Below are 22345 nucleotides of genomic sequence, written 5' to 3' on the forward strand. Positions count from 1 at the left end.
CCCTCGGCCTGTCCCTGCACCCCCTGATCCAGAGCCCCCCCAGCTCTCCTGGAGCCCCCTTTCAGCACTGGGAGGTGCTGGAAGGTCTCCCCGGAGCCTTCTCTTCTCCAGGCTGCACACCCCCAGGATGGCATCACCCCTGGGCCCAAGCGGACCCCGCAGCACAGAGCGCAGCAGAAGGCTTCCCAAGCCGATGTCCTGCCTGACACCACCAGCCCTGCTGCTCGCTGCCCTCTGCCACAGCAACCCCAGGTGCATCTGTGATCACCGTGACCCACACTGATGGATTTAAAGCAGAAGAATTTCCACTAAACACATTTTTTGCTGGATGTCAGCCTGACGCTGTTCCCATGTTTAAATTAAGGGCTGGAGTCCTGCTGGCCTGCAGGTCCTAAGGCTGTGGAGGGGCTGGTCAGAGAGACCTCCATGTCCCCAGCAGGATGTTCACCACGTGCTTAGGGAAGATGGAAAGGAACAGGCTGTGCTTCAAACAGAAAGGTCAACCTCAGCCTGCCAGAGAGAGAAGGGAAGGTATGGCACAGCCTTGACAGAGCTGCCTCCGGCCTTCTCACACACTTCTCTGCTCCCCACTAAGGGCAGAGCAGCAGCGAGTGCTGCTGGCCCTCGGAACAGGGTTCAGACTCAAACAGTCTGTGCAGAGACTTGACATGCTGGCCCACTCCCAGTACGGCCAGACACTGCGCAGGAAAAACCGATCAGGAGCAAGAGGACAGGGCTTGGGGAGAGCAGAGGAAGGCAGGTCCCAGGAGCCCACGGCCACGTGGGACAGGACACCAGTCCCTTGCTCGCAGCTCCTCCTTGGTCTCACCGTTGTCCTGGATGATGCGCTTGAGGTAGTCTGCCATCAGCGTGCGGAGAGCCCGTTTGTAAGGCAAACCCAGGCGGTGGGGAAAGACGATGGCGGTATCCACCACTGTGCCGTGGATAAGCTGCAGGGAGGGAGCAAGAAAGAAACACGGTTATTTTCCCCCTCCCACAGGGATGGGCACTCCTTAGGATTAACCATGCCAGAGCAATCTTCCGGTCAGCCTCGCAGGCTCCGCGCAATGCCAAGCTCCAGCCCAACCAGTCTGGCGAGAGGCTCTGGCTGAATCAAAGGTGACTCCCCCTCAAAGGCTTCCCAGTGCTCTGCCAGCCAACATGCCTGCCCTCAAATCCCTGCCCACTCTGCGCGTTCTAAGCAGTAGAAATTCAGGGCTGCTGCAGTTCATATAACTCAAACACCAGGACGTGTCAGTCCTTAATATCCCAGCCTGGAGAAGCTGGCATACCTCCAAGAGCATCTTTCACAATGAAAAACTAAACCACGGAACCAGTTGACCCCACAGATCTTGTAAGAGCCTTTTGACTGCTTCTCAAGATGTGGACAGAAGCCAGAAGGATGTGCAAGTCAGAACTGTCCCTAACCCCTTGTACATCACACTGTTTCCATGGAAAAGGCCTGACCTCCAAGGGGCAAACCAACCCGAAAACCTCCCGCCTGGCAGCAATGAGTCAACAGGAAGTTTTTAACCAGGACCGGCTCAGCAAGGATGAAATGGGACACGGAGATCTTGTACTTCTGGGTGTAAGAAACAACACGGTGGATGGGAGAGAGGCCCTGGTCCAGGCCAAAGTGCCTGGGCACACAGGAGAGGCAAGAGGTTTGCTGTTGTCTAGGTGTGAAGTGTCATCGTGCTGGAGGAACTGCTGATGCTGAACAGGTCGACGGGCTACCGACCCTGCACCACGGGGCCCTGGGGAGGACCAAAGTCCATAAATGCAGTGTAAACTGGCTTTTGTTAAATACTATTTCTTACTCTCAGGCTAAAAGAAGATTAATCCTCTGTTGGCAAGAATGTGCTCAGTGAGAGCTAAAGGAACGTGGACGAAGGCAGTCCCACATCTCAAGTACAGGAGTGAAGTGCAAGTTCGAAGAGATAACCCTGAGACCTGACCAAAAGACGGCTCTGCAAGTCTCGACACGGGATGACTCGCCCAGGATCCTGCTAATCCAGCCTCCTCAGCTGCCTCGGCTCTTCCTAGGCACCGGCTAATGTTGCGTGACAATCTGTAACTTTGTCATTAATAGTTTCATAGCCCTGCTCCGTAAATGCCCGAGAACATCTGCAGCTTCATAGAAACAACCTGCTCCGCTCTTCGGAGTATAAAACTGCCAACGTTATGGATAATCTCCCCTAGACTGCAGTCAAGTCTGGCACCCACCCAGGCACAATGATAATTACTTATGTAGATCAGGAAGGCTGAGGAAACAGGATAATATAGCTTTAAATAAAAATGGAAATGCTATCACCATTTGGAGCTCGCCACGGCCATTAGCGAGATGTCGACTTTACTGCTCAGCCTTCAGCCATTACACCCTGACACACCGCTGTCACGCTCTCCTGGATTGTTCTCGGGTTTGTTCTCCTGGCAGCGCCTGCGATGCTAAGAGAAAATCATGCCTCTAAGAGGCCAACACAGTCATCTCGTGCTGATGAAACTGTAAATAATTTTTTAATGATGATGATGAACTCTCCGAGAGGCTGGGATAAGGGGTGCCACAGAGAGGTAAAGCGCTTTGCAGGCATTAAAACCTCCCACTTCCAAACCACCGCTGGGAGCTGGCAGCCACAGCTTCTTCATCAGAGAAGCTGCAGGATAAAGAATGGCTGGAGGATGTTCTGGCTTCTGAGCACAGGCTAAAGACACAGCTCCTGCCTGCCGCAAGCTTTCTTGGTGCCCCTGGCCAAGCCCCTGGGGATCCACGTTCTGGGGGCACGGGGAGAGGACAGCCCTCCCTCACAGGACAGCAGGGACGGCAGAGAGACGTGCAGGCTGGGCTGAGGAGGGCCAGGCAGGAAACAAGACACATGAAAGGTCAAAACAGCTTGATCCAAGTAACACCACAAATCACAGCAAACCAGGCAGAGAACCTCACTCAGGGAAAACAGACATCTCAGCATTAGAAGAGAAACCATGAGAATGATCTCCAGCGGCAGAGACAACGAAGAGGCTTGTCCTGTTTGGAACTTAGTCCCCTGTGCCCTCTGGATGTCCACAGGAACTCCAGAGCCCACGCTGCTCATGCCCTGACCCTGGCTGAGCATCTTCAAGCCAATCAAAGGATGCTGACACCAACAGAGGATTCCTGACTATATGTCGGGGTGAAGGACAAATGATTTGAGACCAGTCCTTCCAACCAGCCCTTCTCTGTTCCCCCTTCCCAGTCACCTCCAGAGGGGTCTGTCACCCTGGGCAGCACCAGTCACTAAAAGCTGAGGTGCCATCACGAGTGGCACACACAACCCACTCCCTTGCTCCTCCACCATAGCTTCCCACCGCCTCAGAGACAACACAGGTCTACTGTGTCCTCCTGGCTCTTGGAAAGAAACACTTCCTGAATTTAAAGGAGACATATAACACACAGCAGGGTGGGAAAGAATCCCAGAAGGGTTTGGGTTGGAAAGGACCTTAAAGCCCACCCAGTGCCACCCCCTGCCATGGGCAGGGACACCTCCCACTAGCCCAGGTTGCCCAAAGCCTCATCCAGCCTGGCCTTGAACCCCTCCAGGGATGGGGCATCCACAGCTTCTCTGGGCACCCTGGGCCACTGCCTCACCCCCTGCACAGGAAAACATTTCTTCCTCACATCTCATCTCCATCTCCCCTCTTGCAGCTTAAAAGAACGGGAGAGAGGTGTAAACACAAGATACGCCAAGTTACCCTTAGTGCAAATAAATCGCTCTCCAGGCTGTGCCCTATCAGTATGGTATCAGCGTTGAACATGTTCAGGAGGACGGCTTGGACATCCCGCAGGGTGATACTAGTGTTCTTCAGGTCTTCTTCTGTCACACCTGAGAACCTGCAGAGCAGAAGCAGAAAGGAGGGCTTCCTTCACTACAGGAACACCTCAAGACCCCAAGTGTCTCAGCCGTTAGGACGTGGGAGTCAGCGGAGTTTCACCAAGCGCTCCCAGCCATTCCCCTGAAGCTCCTGATCCTGAGCAGAGAGCTCTAACCCGAGGAAGACCGTCCTTACCTGGTGTTGTAGTCCACCACCTTGGTGTCCGGTTTGACGAAGGTGTCATATACCACTTTCAGGTCAGAGTTAATCACAGTTACTCTCGTCAGCTCCAGTCCTTGCTTAGTGTAGCACTGCAAGCAATAGAGCAGATATGAAGACACGTGCATGCCGACAACAGCATTCACGGAGCTGTTCAAAGTGCTGCAGCTCCCAAAATCCCCAAAATGCAGCACATCGAGCGTAGCAAGGCCAGCCAGCAAACGCTGCTCAACTAGCTACAGCTTCCCAAGGGTGCACACAGCCTCCAAATGAAACATATATTGCTAACACTAATTAATAAGAGCTAATTTAAATTTACAGGACCAATATGATTAAGAGTCCACAGCAGGAAGGAAAGAAGAAGGTAGGGAAACAGAGCTTTCCTTCAGCCCCTCGTATGGCACCCTTGGCCTTCCCCAAAAAGCTTTATTGAGCTTGTGCACTGCCCCCATTGTTAGGGACCCACCATTTCACAGTCTAACGCGTAGATTCCAGGGTAGCCATCAGTCGTAGGCAACTTCTCAAATGTCTTCACAAAGCCATCAAGGTTCTCCTTTCGCCCATCGTGGACATGTTGCTTAAAAGGAGAAAAAAAAAAAAAAAAAAAAAAGGACAAATGTTGATGGTAGGAACAAGAATCCAAAAAGTCCACTTCAACAGAACCCCACACTTAAAACAAAAATAATTTTAAAAAATCATTTCTAAAGGTTAATGAGGAATAAGTTTTGCCTACTGGTCGGTCTGAGAAGGGCTAGTGGCATCACCCTGGCAGCTCACATGGGAGCAACACATCACACATCTAGGGACAAGTACCTTTCAACTTCCAATTCAGAGTAGAATTACCCAGAAAGGGTCACAGTGATCTGACTCCAGCTGCTGGTTCCCGGCTTAGCTTGTGGCCGAGACATGCCCACATGCAGGATTCTAACCTCAAACATCCCTGTTCAAGCAATAGCATCAGGTGTGTCGCAGCCCACAGACGGCACGAGAAACTGGCGTAATGACATACCAGAAAATGGCAATGTGTACAGACAAGGAAAAGCCACGGAATTCCAAGACCATACGGTTTGCAGACAAACAGGACCTACTGCCTATCAGCACTGGAGGCAATAAACAGAGAGTATTTCCAACACCTCCTCGTTATCCCTAGCTAAAGCTCCAGGGTCAACAAGACTCAGCTCAGAAGAGCTCCCTGAGCAGGAACTAGCAGGAAAACTCTGGGAGCAGTTTCACAAGTGGCTTAAGCCAACGCAAGAGTAAGCCACTGTTGCAACAGGCACTCCCACTCTCCTCTCCTCCGCAGCCTCGGATCCCACCCTGCCCGCACTGGTACTACCCGGGCAGCCTGAACACCTTCTTCACAGGGGGAGCTTTGAACTGGCTGCTGGCATTTATCCGGTTACCTTCACCGCGGCGCGTGGGGAGCCGGGAACACATCATCCAGGGCACGGCAGAGGCGGCAGCTGCCCTTTCGCCCAATAACATGGTTTTAGGTCCAATGAAACTGCTGCACCGCACCCAGAGGTGAACTTCTCTTCCCTTTATTCCCCAGGGAGGGTTTTTGTTTTTGTTTAAATTTTGTCTGTCCCTAGATCTCAAGGTATCTGTGAACAACCACAGCTCCTCGCAGATCTCGCCCTACAAAGGATCAAACTGTTCTTGTTCAACTCAGGATGGAAAGGATGGAGAGAGGAGGAACTGAGGCACTTGGAAAGCTGAAACCTGTAGGCAGAGGGATAATCAAAGCAAAAGATTTACATATTTTCCTGTACAGGTGCAGCCAGAGTAAAAAGAATCCAATCATTTTACTCTGGCTGCACCTGTACAGGAAAATATGTAAATCTTTTCTAAAAAGAATCCAATCATTTGAAGTTGAGGAGGCAACACTGAGTCCAATCGCTCCCTCCATCCAAAGCCAGCACTGCTCCAAGGCCACACGGTTCGTTGCTTCCCAGGAGGGAGAAGCCACAAATCTCCATTCTGCATCTATGCCCATGAATTTGACCGCTTTGCTGAAGAAATGGGTAGAGCAGATTACCAGCCAACAGATAGTAAACGTTTCTCTCCCTTGTGGCTTCATCCCTTCCCTCCCTCTGTAATACAATATAACTGGGCAGTGACAGAAAGAAAAAAAAAATAATTAAGTGTTTTTCTGCACTAGTTGACATTCTGTGACCGTCCAGTTCTTCCTTGCTGAGAGGAGGGCAGAAAAGTTGCTTCTATTTTTCAGACCAGAGAAGGAAGCAGACTCGGTTATCACAAAGAACAGCACCTCCAGGCTCCTTGGCTCCTGGGGAGCGGTGGGTGTGAGCACAGCTCCATCCTGCCATCTCCTGCCACACCGGCCAACTGCAGCACCACCCAGCCAGGCACAGCTCAGGTGGATTTGGAAGGAAAAGACACAGACATGCTCTTCTACAGATCTGGATGCTTAAAACAGTTTCTGATTGCAACCAGTTTCTGTGTTCCACACCCTCCTTCAAGAGCCAGTGATCCCGAAACATCCCAACACCTCATCCTGAGCAGGCTGCGGGCTCAAACCTTCAATTTACCACAAGATGCTGCAAACCTCGCTCATCGGGATGAGAAAACCAAGCAAGCCAGAACATAGTGATCTGTAGCAGCACAACAATGAGGAGGCAGATGCAAAAGAATGCCTGAGCCTAGAGCGCTGGTGGCACGCTCCATTGAGTACGAGGCTATTAGAGAGATTGTTTGTTTCTTAAAAGGCCATGAGGGTTTATGGTCTACAACAGCCACGCAAAAACATGCAGAGAAATCTTGTTTTTATAGCCCCCTCAATTCCTTCTGACTCCCCTGCTGGATGTGTTTTAGCAAACTGATTAAAAAGAGATCCTAGGTTCACATGAAAAAAAACCAGAAATAGCAGCCTGCCTGATCCCATCCACGCTCCAGACGGTGCAGGGCAGGCTTTCAGGGTGCCCAGAGAGAGAATTCTTCCTATTTTGACAAGCCTTGAATTTTGCTCCAGAATTCCCTTCCTAGCTCTAGCTTTTGGCCAGAACAAGAAGGGCACACACCTCTCCAGAATCTACAGCCAGCGCTGCTGGCCCTGTATCGCCTGAGATCTTTCAAACAGCGCGACAAGAAGCAGCCTTATAACATGAGTGCCATGGGAGCCCCTGCCACTGGACGTGACCCTTTTAGATCCTCTCTCCCTCAGTTTTGCACGATGCTCCTCTCACCTGCGTGGCAGCTGCTAAATATAAAAATAAAGTGTCGAGGAGCATCCTCAGACACCTAAGGGAGAGGGAAAAGACAGATTGCTCCCTTCTGTCGATGGTTCAAGAGGTCTGGTGATGCCAGCCTGGGAAGCCAACTCTCTGTTGCCCAATAAAAAAAAAAAAAAAAAGCACCTGTGCAAAAGTGTCCCAAGGTGTTCAGCTCTACCAAAGGGCCAAAACTCTACTCCCGAGCATGTTTTTCTTTCTGGTTTCTAGTGCTGGGGGATCCCTTCCTCCCCTCCTTCCGCAACAGAAGTAATATTTATGAAGGTTCCTCCCCTTAATACCACAAAGGGCACGCAGTAAACGGAAAACTAAGGAAAGATTTGACCTACAGCAGAAAGTTACCTTAGCGCAGGCATCTGGGAAAGGAAAAAATGGGAAAAAGGTCTGGCACACTGTTGTCAAGGCCCTGAGAGTGTTCCTTAACAAAAAATTCCTTATTTCTCAACGTTTCCCTGAAGAAGCCTGTACCTGAGCTTTTGCTGGGTAGCTTAATCCACTGGCATTTGCTTAGAACAAATGAAACCACCTCACTCCAGACAGCCGAGTCTCCTCCTTCCTGCCAAACATTGATTTTTCCTACCTTTGCATAGCAGAAGATATTTCAGAAGTACTTGTTTTCTCCCCTTAAGGGAAGCCACCATTCTTCTAAAGGCTCAAGCAATGATTACACAGTCATCGCCACCGTCAGCAGAGGACAAATGTCACTGAGAATAAAAAGGTGTTGCTCAAGAACTTACTTTAGCAACCTGGCAGCCTGGTGAACCCACAGCTCCTGAGCAGCAGCTGTAATGCGTTTCCCATCCACCCGGCACTGAAAGAGCAAGAGATGAGAGTCAGAGAAGAGTCCTGTTAACGAGAGACCTAAACTTTAGCTCTCACGTGCAGAGATAGCCTGAATGAGCACAGCAACAATAATGTGTCAAACAAAGGGAAAAATAAGTATGGATTCGCACGCAGCAGTCTAAAGAGTTTAAGTCTCTTCTATTCAGCCAGACAAACTCCAGAAGCCACCTGAATGCTTTGATGGAAAACCACAGCAGAGCTCAAACTAGGTTAGCGTCTCGCTGCAAATAAATTCAGCCAAGACCAGTAAACTCTCCTGGGCAGTGACAGATGTCTAGTGTTCCCAAGTCAGCCTCCTAAAAAGACTGATTTTTTCAAAAGGCACAGGAAGGTTTGGGTTTTCTTCTACTTTTTCTAAATTGAAAGGTGAACAACCTCTGCCCCAGCCCCAGTGTCATATTTTTGGGACTGAAAAAAAACGAGCAGCGATTTGCAGGACTATTTCAGCAGCAGCAGGGCCACCCAGTGACAAAACTGGGAACTGTCACAACCAGTGACCATACCCAGCCCTCAAAAGTCACAAAATGTTCCACAGCAACTCAAACCCGAGGCAGACTCTGTTCAGAGCTGGACCACAGCTAGCACGGGACTAAGCCCCATCCGAAGAGCTGTACCTCTCTGCTTGCGCAGCCTTCCCCAGTGATGGACGCACTCCTCTTTGCGAATGCAGGTGCCAGAGGCTGAGACCATGTACTCGGTGCCGCAGCGACAACAAATCCTGCAGGAAGCTTGAAGAGAAGAGAAAAGCAAGAGTCAGGTCGCTAGAAATCCTTTACCCGTTAAACCTGGCCAAAGCGCCCGTAAAGCAGAATCACTCAAGCCCCAAACACCAGTGAAACAACTTTTCCTGTTAAAAAGGATTCCAAATGTTGTTTCAAACTCCCATAAAGACACAGCAACCCCTCTGGAAATGCACTCCTGAGGCATTTGTCCTCCAAATGCTTCTTGGAGGCAAACAGAAGACTCCCCAGTGTTTTTGGTGTGCAACATCAGCTCCAGCACAGTTCCCACCAACATCTGCTGCATCCTTTCTCCATCCACAGCGAACTGCGTTGTACTCTACTACAGTTATTGTAAGAAACAGGATAAATAAGTCATTCTTTGGACAGCAGAGCTAATGAAGCCTGGTTTCCAGGGGATCTGTGCCTTGTCACTTCCAAATGACATTGAGTTCTTCTCCTTGGGCACAGCTTTTCCGTAAGGATTCTCCAGCATCTAAACACGGGCACACTGACAGCACAGCCTGGCCGCCGCGGGGGCAGTTCCGGACTGCTCCCTCCTGTCATGTCAGCTCTGCTTGTACTGCCCACAGCGCAGAGAAAGGAGGTGCACAAAGCCACAGGAAAGGAGCTGGCTGTGATGCTTCTGCTCTCCGTGCAATTCCCCGAGTTCTAGTGTGAGCATTTACACCGCTAGCACCTCCCCAGCTCTGCAAACACCAGTCTAGACCATTTTTGTCCTCTGACCACGGTCACAGCATTAATGGACAAGCAATAGCTTTAGTTAAACAAAGATCCTCCAACATCTGCAGGAAGCTACAGAACCAGGAACATGATCTCAGAATCGTATGAAGGAGCGGTGCTCTGACAAGCACAGCGCTTGACAGCGTTAATGCAAGCGAGCTTTCGCACAGGTTGCTTCAGTAACCACAGGACAAATGTAGACACAAGGTGTTAACACGGATGAGCACTTAGCACACTTCAGCAAGGTCTCTCCAAAGAGATGCTCAGAGAAGTGTGGCAAGGCACCTCAAAATATATCCCGAGTATGTTTCATCCCTGCTGCACCACAGCCTGCTCTAATCAGCGCTGGAGAAGCACAAATCCTGGTACAGGAGTTCAGAAAATTCAGAGGACACCACCCTGAACTGAGGAAACCCGAGAGATCACTTTGTCCAGCTGCAAAAAAAGGGCTTTTGGGAACTAACTGCCCCAGCACCGCCAAGAGATCAAGCAGAATATTGTGCAATCCAAACCAGCCTGGCCCAGTGTCGGTCCATATCACACCGTAACAGCAGTTCATATCCAGAAAGACAAAAAAATCCTTCTCCTGGAAGAGGGGAGCATCATCAGATGCTGAAGAGAAGCCTCTCTCCAACCGTTTCCCTTGCAACAGCAGCAGGCAGCCCCCAGGTTAGTGCAACGGGCTCCCAGCCAAACCCTGCGCTGGGTGAGCAAGAGCAAAACGCGTTCTTCAAGGGGGCAGCTCATCCGGGGAGGCACCCTGACCAATTCGAAACCTGACTCAGCCGCACAGCCCCACAAACTATAAACCTTGGGTCAAAAATAACATGCAGGCTGCAAAAGCTCATCCTCTAGAAAGGCAGGAGGCTTCTGCAGCCACCTGCAGCTGCGACCAGCTGGCCGGCAGAGACAGAGGTGACAGCCAAGGGGACCCATCACGACAGGAGCAAATGGCTCCACACTGAGATTTACTCACCAACAGTGCCAGGTCATGACTCTCAGAAAATAAAGGACACTGAGAATTCAAATGATAGCCTAGCAATGATGATACTTTCTAAAATGTGCTCATTCTATCATTGTCGGAAAGATCTTTATATTATTTTCATACTGCTGCTCTAGCTGCAGAAGAAGAGTCTGATATCTCAGTAGATTATTTTTATTCCTGCCCACAGCAGGGGGGTTGAAACTAGATGATCTTTAAGGTCCTTTTCAACCCAGGCCATTCTATGATTCTATGAGACCAAGAACATCTGGATGCAAAAACACCAGCTGCAAGCAGGACAGGCGTCTCCAACTGTAACGCATCTAGCAAACCTTGCAGAATGAAAGAGCCGGCAGAGCTTACAGTCAGTTGTTTTCTTCTCCTCTGCAGTGAAGAGGACGGCGCGGCCGGGCTTCTCTGGGTGAGGCATTGGGTAACCGTTTTCCTTCAGCTGCTCCTCAGTCATGAGATACTCCTTCAGTCGCCGGTACAGAGCGGCTCCTGCACACAAAGACAATGCTGAAGCCAGCTCACTGAAGTAGGGGCTGTTTCTCTTGCTGGTTTTTGCTTTATCAAGCCTCCTAGCAGGGACTCACACTGTTTGGAACTTGCTTTCACCGCCTTTGTTCAAGATTGAGAGGGAAATAGGTGCCCAGGCAGTATTTTTTAAAAATCTGCTCATGGGTGCACCAGCTGATTTTTGACTTCTTCAACAAACCAGCACTAGGTCTGGAAAATCCAGCTGCAACTCCTCCCAAGGGCCCATCTTCAGGCCCTTCTGTCCTAATGTGAGACTTCTCCCATTCTAATGTTTTAAACACTTTAACTCATCATTTGTAACACAGCCCTCAAAGGCCACCCACAGCTCACTGAAAAATTCCTTATCAGAAGCTTTCCTCCTGCTGTTGATTCTAGGCTGCTCGTTTCGTTTCAAATAATTACAACTTCTTGCGTTCTGCTCAGTACCTCCTCTTTCGCTGCTACGTTAAACCCCTCCGATATTGCCGTCTCCCCTTTGATGTTGCTCAGCTGAGCTCTACGGGCCCTTTTAAGCTTTCTCCATGTCGATCCCTTCTGCTCTGTGGCCTCCCCGGTTCTTCTCTGATCTCCTCAACAATTTGCCTACATCTCTTGGCAACCAGAATACCCATAACCGATTTGAGCCAACGTGAATAATGCTTGTGGCACAATCCTTTGGCTACGATATGACCTTACTGTGACATTCGTACACATGAAAATGAGCCCTGCAGAGCAGATGGAGATATTTGTAAGTTTGCCTTTTCATCTGACAGACGCACTGTAAAGTACTGCTTCAGGGCAAGAACAGTAGAGTAAAATCCAGACAGAAATAAAAGCCCCAAAGTCAGTAATATCCAAACCACACAAGGCAGCTCCCAACGGTTACCGATGCTACATCAAAGCCGCGCAGACTACAGCAGGGAACTCGCAGCTCAGAGCGGGGAAGTGAGGCAGGCGCTGATCGGTGCACCCAGCACCGTGCTGCACATCGGGAATAACTCCTAACGCTGGCCCACGGATAAATCACAGCATCAGCGAGATCCTCCCCGGTCCCAGCGTTACACCTCCAGCTATAATTGAGAGGTTACAGCCCTGCGGGAGCAGGGTCTTACCTGTTAAATCCTCTGCTCTCAAGCTCCCTGACCGGTTTAGAGTAAAGCTTGTCTTAGCAGCCAGCTTCCCTCCCAGCACAGCTTCGTGGGACACCACCTTCCTGTTACTTGTCTCTGCAGCGACAAGAGGGAAGAAGCAAAACAGGACAGACATCAGGTACCCATCGGGTAAGAGTGAGCGACTTCAGTCCTAGAGTTTGGGCCGTTGGCCGTTCTTGCTCTGCTCCAGAAATTGGCTCGTGTAAGGTGGTGACCCACCATTTTCATTCTGGCACTAAGGGCTGTCTCTTTGCACTGTCAGCCCACAGCAAATTTTTTCTTTAAGGGCAGCAAGGCCATTTTTACAGATCCCCTGGAAACTCTGGCAGCTCTACCTGCTCACGCTGCACAGCGAGCCCTCCTCCTGACCCACAGCAAGAGAGGACTCAGCGCAGGAGCACCCTGACCCAGCTGCACGTGCCGGCTGGTGGGATCACCCACCCGCGGCCAGCAGCTTTGTTGTTCGGTCCCCGCAGACCGGACTCCCACACGGAGTCTTTCAACTTCCTTTAGAAAGGAGTTCAGAGCTCTAGAATACGCTCAGCACGTAAGATAATGGCAGACGGGTGCTTTTTACTGATCATTAACCGGCAGCCCTCTCCTAAAGGCCAGCCTCCCCAGTTCAGCTGTTCTGACTAATGGCCGTGAAGGTAACGAAGACAGAGGGGAGAAAAGGGAAGAGACCAGGAAAAAAAAAAAAATTCACAAGAACAGCACAAATTGATTGTTTAATGTACCCTCTCGAGAGCCAATAATGAAATGTCTTAACCCTCTTCGTTTCTCTCTTGAAGCTTAATGTGTGTAACAGATTTCTGTGGTGATGGACGAGTCTATCACTTTGAAGGCATCATGTGAAAGTTACTCCATTAGCGGGGCTTTTCATTTTAAAGAACTTGTGCTAAAAAAAAAATAAATCCATGGGGCATTATCTCCATTTAGGTTCAGACAGCCAACAAAGCATTGCAGGACTTGCCTCTTGAAGGCCCATTAAAGCTTGCCAGGCTATAAAAAGCTAACTGGAGTTGTTTGCCTTTCAGCATAATGCTTCGGAGAAATGGATCTGTCTTTTCAACAAGTTCCTCTCCATGGCTTCTAATCCAAGCAGGGCTCCAATTATTAAACCACAAAAGTGGTACGTACTGTTCGTACTGGACGGGGAATTGGGCACGAGGCTTCGGAGCTTCTTTAAGGTGTTCACTGCCACGTTCAGGTAGATGTTGCGACTGGTGCTACGTTCGTAAGCCACCTTCTCTTCCGCCAGAGCCTGCAAACAATGCAATTCATTACCACACACTCTCTTTCTTACTGCTTTTGGAGAAAAGAAACGGCTGGCTCTTAAAATACAGAATCCAAGTATGATCGTAAAAAAAATTGCCTGTCAAGGAATCGAGTAACGAAGCGGAACATGGCACAAACATATACTGGTTCTGGTGCCTGCTTAGGTAAGAGGAAAAAAAATAACTGTATCTTAAAGTGCTGGAAGAAGCATTTTTGTGTGAAACCTTCCCTGACAGATTACCAACGCAGTGCTGGAACTGCCTGGGAAAGGCTGTTTTCCCCACTTGGGTGGCAGTGCAAGATCTTAACTGGTAAGAAAAGGAAGTCTGGCAAACGGTCACTCCTTGGATGCAACAGGAACATTCCCCTTACAGAGCTGCCCACAAAAAGAAATCCTCATGGCATCTGTTTTGGTTACAAAACAGACCAACACCATGTCCTGTATTTACCCAACTAACATTAATGGCCAAGGATTTCCAGAAAAACACATTACTTTCTCAACTTGGCTTTTGGAAATCCTCCTGGACTATTCCCTACTGCTAGAAGGCTCCTTACAAGCCTTGCTCTTGGTAAGCAGCAAGTTTTACCAACCGTACCTATCTCAAACACTCACCTCTGCTGAACACTTACATTCCAGAAGGTATCTGCTGCTGCACCAAAGCAAAACACCCTTTTCTCCACCTTCACCATAACGCACACTCCCCTAAGTCCCTCTTCTCGGATTATGAAAAAGATCGTTCATGCTTTCCGAATGTAGGGAAAAAAAAAAGCAATTTCCTACCGGAAACCCCCCACTGACATCCCTCTTTCTGTTGTCCAGGCTGGAAATATTGAATGTCGGCCGTCTCTACAGAATTGTATGTGGGCAGGAGATAGTTTTCTGGGTTTGCTGCTGTTTTAGAAGGTCTCGGCCACGTTATTCCCTGCTGCAGGCTTTATTCATAAGAAGCAAGCACCAGTACAGACCTTGTCAAACGCTTCCTGGGAGGAGGAGCAGAATTTCAGGCACTCATCAATGAAGAGATTGAGATATCTTTGACGAATGTTTGTTGGGACTTTAGCACCAAATTCTGTGGGAATAACAGGCCTCTGTAAACTGGCGCTCTAGAGACGAGACAGAGAGAGACAGAATGAGGCTATTCAGGGTTTAGAAGCACGTTGCTTTGAGACTCGCACATTTCCTGCTAGATTATTAATAGCGGCATGACTTCCTTTCTGAAAATCTGCCCAAAGCCAAACATAACATGCAGCATTTTTGGTACTAAAAACACCACTGGAAGCTTTTATCCCACCTTCAGTATTTGAACTACTTCACAAACCAACCACGGTTCATTACGCAATTCCTCCGGGCTCCCAGTGGCATTTGTCACAACACTGCATTTACACATCCAAGCATTCCAGACCACAAAAATGATGACGTTTACATCACGAGAGTCAAGACTAGGATGGTACCAAGCACCACGCTTCGAATCGGAGATGTGAACACACGACACCAGTTATGTGCATGACAGACAGGGTTTTCTTTTCCGTATTCCAGCTCTGCAGAGAGAACAGGAGGCCCCCTCCTGCCAGGCTGGCAGCCAGCTAAATCGTCACACGTTCTGTGCGACTCCTGTAACTCCACTCCTTTGGGTTTTTCTTCCTTTTGGAATGCCAACCACGATGCTCCTGAAAGGATTTCCCCCTTAAACTGAACACGTTCTTCATCCATAAAAACTGCATGCTGGACCAAGTTATGACCTACCACTGCACTTTTCCATTTAACACCAGTTGATCCACCAAATCACATAATTGGCCTCTTTTTCGGAAAAGAAACTGTACATTTTCCTCTAAAGCACCCAAGTGTTTTGCCAGTCTTTCTCCTTCCCACCCAAGAGATATCCATAAACCAAACCATCTGCGCCAACCTGTCATAAAAACACCCTCACGGAAGATGGGAGCACGTTCCACGGGGAGCAACTGGTCCTGTCTCAATGGGAAGAGCGCTCGTTTTCCCATGAGACTCCCACTTTGAAGCCCTGTTCAAGGGGATTTGGTCCTTTTCATTATATATACATATATTTTCTCAACCTTTATTTGATAGCCTTAAGCACCTCCATAACACTGGCAAATATTTTATTCTTTCAGTTGTTTCTTTTACTTTTAATCAGCTTCAAGTTATAGGTTACTATGGCGGCTTTTTGGGTGGGGAAGGAAGAAAATGACTTTTTAGCCCCACAGAAATAATCAGAGTACGGATGTTATGGCATATCTTGACACAAGACATCACCAATAATGATATCTTTAATCTAAAGTCCTGGCATTAACCACATTCCTTGCCATCCACTCCAGCAAACAGGTTCCTATGCCATCCTCACGCTGCTACATGAGGAACTCTGTTCTGAATTGTTCTAGCGAGGAACACACTCCCCAGCGCTCGTGGGGAAAGAAGGGACTTTGCTGAGGAACTCAGAGCAAAAGTACCACAGAGCTGGGCAGGCATTTTTTTCCAGGGGGAAAAAAAAATTTTTAAAAAGAGAAAAAAATTGGTTTTTTTACCCAGACATTAACAGCAGAATGTGGTTTAAATGATCACGTCGTGACCATGTAGGTCACTGTGGGACATTATTCATAACCACCTTCGTCAGGACGGCCACGAAGCCTGGGAGGCCCATTAGTCCAGTCATGCCTTTAACACGAGAGGCTCCGCGTCCCTGACACAAACACCGAGGCAGACGGCACAACAGAAGACTCAAATGGAAGAGGAGTGATCAATATCCAAAGAGATCAGAGCAGCACTTAGGTATTTCTCTTTTTAAGCTCCTACCCCTCAAGTGTTTAATTTTTTATACAATGCTATCGAGGAAAACCACAGGAAGAAACAAACCCATTTAATCAACCTAATCAAAACACTGCTCTTCAGAGAGCGCTATATTTGGAGCAGCACGGTTAAACACACCACCAGCAACGGGGAATGACCACAAAGATTTCCCATTTCTCTTACCTGTAAGGAGGGAACATGCGCTATCCTTTTTGGCACGACGGTGCTGGTGGTCTTTGAAGCCATCCCAGCCAAGGTGCAAGCCTTCAGAGAAAGGGTGGGTGCTTCGGAGTCATCGGAAGGTGTGACACTCCTGCCAGCAACCGGCGGCTTACTGCTCATGAGGCCTGCAAGAAACAGAAAAGGTATTTAGGTAGAAATCCTGCCACCGGGCTTCGAGTCGCCAGAATGAACTTACTAGAAAAGGCCCACGCTGCAAGCTGTGATTTTATCGAATGGAAGCCTCCAAAGGGATATGGTTTGGTAATTTTATCACCTTCCAGGCAAGGGTGAAGGAACCTCCTGTCGGGAAACGTGCCTCATGTCTGTTTGTTTTGGGGTAACTGAGTCAGCAGAGTTTAACGACGTGACCCCGTCAGCTACAACGCACTAACTGCCCTCGCGTCAGCTCCGAGTCCTTCCAACTACAAAGGGATACCAACGAGCAGTAATTAGTACTTCCCTCCTGTTCCTGCCACCTCCGAAGGCTGGAAGAGTGGAGTAAACACACTCCAAGGAAAAAAAAAAAAAAAAGACAGGCTGAAGTGAGGGAGGATGGGTGAGAGACAGGGGAAGAGGGTGAGACGTCCAGTCTGTTGCTTTTCGGAATGGAATGGATGGAATTTCTCAGGGGAAAGACCTTCCACTGATCACTACCAGCAAAGATTCAAGTCATGGCCAACGCTACCCATCTCCGGATGGTTTCACATCTGCTCGGAAGAAGTTTACCCAGAAGGCAGAGTCTTTTAACAGGAGGGAGGACAGGACAGCGACCATAAATAACGCTGCTGGCTTACTTTGTTTAGCTGCTGTGGAAAGGGCTACATTTGGCACGTGAGCAATCCTCCTCTTTTCTCCTGGCAAAGAAAGAGAGGCCTTTTGAACAGCCACAGCCAGCTGTGCCGCCTGCTGCTGAGCCAGCTGGATCCTCTGGTAACACACCTCCTGAGCAGTGGGAGGACGGTACGGCCGGATTACGGGCTTGCTCGGGACCTCTGCCTGCACAGACAAAAAATTTTAAGAGCCAGCACGCTCACCTGCTCCATTCCCACCCTCGGCCTGCCATTCACCCAAGCAAGGTCTCTTTTCCTCAACCCTTCTCTGCGAGCAAACGCAGATTTTTGAGAGGAGAAGATCCCAGCCACCTTCCAGAACAAAATATTCAGAGTCACCCACTAAAAACCATGACGGCAATGATTCACCCTCAGGCACAGCCTCCCAGGGCTCTGGCATGTTCCTAAATTATTTGGTAGGTGGTATTTGAGGTGCTCGTTTAGTGGTGTCATGCTCCCCATCACTGCAGCTAACTCACTCCTGGACTTGCCAATACTCTCAGCTCTACAGTCTCGCACCAGAAGATGAATCTAGCCCTGTGCTGCTGGGAGGAGAATGGACTGAGAGCATGCTGCTTTAGTTTCTATTGCGATGAAAAAGCGACCAACCATTCTCCACTGCCCTTTGCTGAGTTTTCCAGCTCTCTCCCTCCCTGTCCTTCCCGTGCTGAAGAACCAGTGCCACCTACTCTGGATTCCAGCAGCTCCCCCCACCTTTCAGCAGCCTTGTTTTGGGTTTCTAGTTGCTGTAACTGCTTACAAGTCTCCCATACATGTATTTATGGGATTAGAGCTCTCCATTTTCAGCAGGCTCTGCCCCTGCCCACCGCTGGAGGCATTTCACCGCTCCAGCCGTTACCGGCACAAACACGTTCCACACGCCTTTCCTTTGATGTCCACATTTAGGTTACAGGAAAGGTGCCAAGAATTACGTCAGCAAAGAGAGAAGTTTTCTAGCAGCAGGAGTACAAGAGAAGCAGCAGTAGTACAAACTTCTGCCCACTACTTAACTTCTGAAGTCTGAGATACGAGCCTTCCCTCCGGGAACCTCTCCAGAGCGCGGTGCGCTCGCACAGCCCGTGCGTAACCGCAAACTGGGGCCAGGCTGGCACCTCCTGCATTCCTGAGCTCTGATGCTGACACCAGCTTCTGGATACCAAACTGAGTGCCATCAGCCATTAACCGATAATTACAGACATCCGAGCAGGACGGGACACTCATTTTCTGCCTCACCTTCAATCCTCTGGGCCACCATTTCCCCCGACAACTCAACTAGAACTCAGCTCCCTCCCCTGCTGCTCGCTCAGTCCTTGAGCTATCAGTCACAAGCAAGACTGAACAAATATTCGACTCGGAGGGCCACGGCAAAGCACAAGCCTCAACTCTGCAGGTAAAAGCAGCAATTCAGGTCTTACGGCACCTCTGCCAAGCCGAGAGGCTCCCGGGAAGGCAGGTCGCGGTGCGTGCTGGCGGCAGCTGCTGCCCAGCACACCAGATCGGCTCTGTTTGCCCAGGCAATGGCTCCGCTGGAGCTCACATCTTTGGAAAGCGTTTTGAGATCAGCTGTCACATTAAGAAAATATATTTAAAGATTTGTACATGTCTAAAAGGCACCTATTTACAATAAATATTTGAGTTAATGAATTTCCAACCCATTTGCTTCAGCCTTATCTCTTCACTTTGGAAGAAAAGGCTCTTATCACAACACACGAACTGGCTGAAGATATGTAGTTAAATAAAACACATTGTATTGACCTCAGGGCTTGAAATTATTAAAAGCAAAGAAACCTTTTCTAGGCAGACAGGAAAGGCAGAACAATTAATTTGGACTGCCCAGCTCATATCAGTGTGTAAGTCTCCACTCTTATCCTGCTGGAACATAAAACTGACTAATCTGTGCTCAGCACCTGGAGGGAAACACATTAAACCCTCAGAGAAAACATGAATTAAAATCCCAGTGAGAAAGAAATACAAAAATCAGAATGTCTTCCCTGACTTTTTTTTTTTTTTAATTCTTCTCCCCTCTGTTTGAATTACTTTCAGAATTGTGAAAGAAGAGTATTGAACAAGATACTGGTGATATCTTGGCTGATCCAGAACAGATATAATGGTTTTAAACATCTGACAAAATCCCTTCAGCTATCAAGACAAAGAAAAGTACCATCAGATACAGACTGACCTCCTGCCCAGATAATTTTTATCAAAGCGATTGACTGAAGCTCTGTGGTAGAAAAATGAACATCTCCTTCTGTCTCAAGGAGTTATAAGGTGCAGAATCCATCTACTCTTCCCACAGCTTACCCTTGATTTTCGGAAAGTTTATTAGAGTTTTGCTGCCACTTGTAACAGATACCTAACCTTCAGAAATCAGAAAGAAATCTGTCAGAGACGGATTGCAGCGCAAACAACTCACACACTGCTGCCTGAACCTGGGACCGCATCACTTTCCAGTGTCGTAACAGGACAGAAAATCCTCATTTTAGAGAATCTAACCTTTTGCTCCTAAAAGCTGCACTTACATTTCCTTGTTTGACAAGATGAGAGATCCTTCTTTTTTGGCCAGGAAACAAGGTAGTTAAGTTCTCTTCTGTCTTTTCTTCATGTCCTTCCTCTTTGGATGTCTGGAAAACAAAAGAACAAGCTTCCAAAATGGAACAGACTTCACGATCCCTCTCACCGACGTGATCTGAAAAGTCTCCTTTTGGGTTAACAGAAAGTCTTTGGAGGTGTCAGGCGAGAACAACATGCGGGCAGCTGCCGAACTACTGAAACAAACCTTGTTTTAACCCCGAGAGCCACCACCGAAGCGATGAACAGCAGCATCAGAGTTCCCACCCAAGCAGCCGCTCCACGAGCTCTGCACGAGGCAGCGTTGGCACGACTGAGGACAGTCCCTACCTGCCATGAGAGACTCGAACACCCTTCTCCTGCCAGCCGCCGACACATCTCGCCTTTCACTGTATTCTTAAAATCCAGGGGTTTTGGGGTTGGTTTTTTTTGGTACGAACGTGGGAGCTGACTCATCTCTGCCCCTGCAGAACGTGCTGCCAGAGCAGGTCCTGAAAACCTGCTCGATGCCAAACCACGGTGCCCCCGCTCCACATTTAACGAAACATTTCTCTGCAGTTTTATCCACAGCCTGATCTGCAGAAAGACTGCGGTGACAAATCCCCAGGTGACACATTTGTACGGCCAGAAGCCCAGGATGAAGTAACTTCACCCCTCCGGCTGAAGCCACTTCTGAGCTAACGTCCCAGACTCGCTGCTGGGGGCGGAGGTGGGGAAACCACTTTAAAATCTCTTTGAATTGGACTCAGCTGTTCATTTACAGAAAACACACTTCACAAGTTTATTTTTCAAAACTCCAGCTGCTCTCCAGTCCATCTTGCTTTCAGTTTTCCAACACAACCCCCAGCAAAGCTCTGAGCAGAGCCGAGCCGGACGATCTCCCAGAAATCCAGGGACGGAGCTGAAGGCTGGGTTTGGGATGAGCTCAGCCTCCACTTAGGGAGGTGGTTCATCACCACGAGGACATTCGGGATGAGCGCTTCACCCTGAATCACTTCACTCTCTAGGAACTCGGCAAGGCTGCCAATTCAGTTACATCCCTAATAAACTCGCAAAGCCATCCTTCCCGCTGAAAAGCCTCCAGACTGCCCACACGCACCTTCCCTCTGGACCAGCACATTGCTGAGACGAAACGACACAGGTTCCACCTACAAAATTATTCCATAAACAACAACCACAACAAAAAATCCCCGTGAGCAATCCCACCTGCCAGAAACGCAGCGGGGAAGCGGGTACCTACTTACAAACACCCATCTCTCCAAGCAGGACCCCTCCGCTCCGTCCTCGCTTTCCTAAACAGGGAGCAATTCAATTTCTGTGCAGGGATAGAAGGTAAAGGTAAAGCACCCGCGGCTGCTGAGCGCTGGACACTGCCGCTCCATGCCAGAATTAACTGTTTGCAGCGAGCGGCAGCCCCTGGTTCAGCACTTTGTGAATTCAGCCCGTTTTGAATCACCCCCTATTTGGAAAGCTCGGAATGGATTAGTGTTTCCCATTATAGATTGTGTGTCCTTATACTATTTTCACTTCAACTAGGCAATTTGGAGAAACAAAGCTAAAAAAAAAAAGGTGCTCTTTCCTAGCCGGGAATTCTACTAAATGCTGAAGAAAGAACAGCTGAATTTTAAACAAGGAAAATCAAGTAAAGCTTAATAGTTCAGAAGAAAATCATTACGCTGAACTGCTTTATAGAGTTCCTTCTACCAAGGCATTTCATCCGAGTGTAAAAAAAGGTCTTTACTCATCAGCAACACAGACTTCTCTCCGAACAGATCGGGGACATCATTGCAACAAAGAGTTCAGCAAAAAGCTTTAATAGTCCAGCTTTCCTTTTCAAAAGAGGAGCTCTCCTCCCCACGCCGCAGATCCCCGCTCACTTTGTCCTCCCCATACAGATGGCCATGAATGGATGAATGTTGTTTGTGGTCACTTCACCCACCTCGCTAACAAAAGCCTGAAAACCAGCACCGGTCTCTGATGCTGTTTTTAGAATAAAAGTCAACAATCAATCATAGCAGGAGAATTGCCTTTCCGCCAGGCAGTCGCGTGGCTCCTGCTGCACTCGCCCTGCCCCTCCTGCAGATCAATAATCCCAAAGGAGTCCTGCTGTGTCTGAAGGGGGCTAAACTGGAACACGCTGGAAGCCCTGGTGGCATCCCAGTACCCCCCTGAGCTTTGGATGCAGGACAGCTGCAGCCACTCAGTAATTCCTGAGACACCCCCATCCTCTGGCACCCCCTCTCCCCCAGCACACAGGGGGCACCTGATGTTGTCACCTTGTGTCCTGGTTCGGCTGGGACAGGGTTCACTGTCATCCCAGCAGCTGGGAGAGGCTGGTTTGGGTCTGTGCTGAGGAGAAGCTGATCACACACT

General features: G+C 49.1%; 1 protein-coding gene across 1 annotated transcript in view; it reads right to left on the bottom strand.

The window, feature by feature from the left end:
* REXO1 (REX1, RNA exonuclease 1 homolog (S. cerevisiae)) overlaps positions 1-22345 on the bottom strand; it is a 33447-nt gene that overhangs the window by 436 nt on the left and 10666 nt on the right. Inside the window, exons 3-15 of the mRNA XM_010087262.1 lie at positions 19924-20025; positions 17369-17570; positions 16536-16699; positions 14519-14656; positions 13415-13538; positions 12236-12349; positions 10968-11105; positions 8774-8887; positions 8054-8127; positions 4532-4642; positions 4042-4157; positions 3727-3865; positions 830-950 (exon numbers count right to left, since the gene is read on the bottom strand). Of these exons, the coding sequence (XP_010085564.1) occupies positions 830-950; positions 3727-3865; positions 4042-4157; positions 4532-4642; positions 8054-8127; positions 8774-8887; positions 10968-11105; positions 12236-12349; positions 13415-13538; positions 14519-14656; positions 16536-16699; positions 17369-17570; positions 19924-20025 (1657 nt within the window). The remainder of the gene's footprint in view (positions 1-829; positions 951-3726; positions 3866-4041; positions 4158-4531; positions 4643-8053; positions 8128-8773; positions 8888-10967; positions 11106-12235; positions 12350-13414; positions 13539-14518; positions 14657-16535; positions 16700-17368; positions 17571-19923; positions 20026-22345) is intronic.

The sequence above is a fragment of the Pterocles gutturalis genome, unplaced genomic scaffold (genome assembly GCF_000699245.1).
Source record: "Pterocles gutturalis isolate BGI_N339 unplaced genomic scaffold, ASM69924v1 scaffold2916, whole genome shotgun sequence".
NCBI lineage: Eukaryota > Metazoa > Chordata > Aves > Pterocliformes > Pteroclidae > Pterocles > Pterocles gutturalis.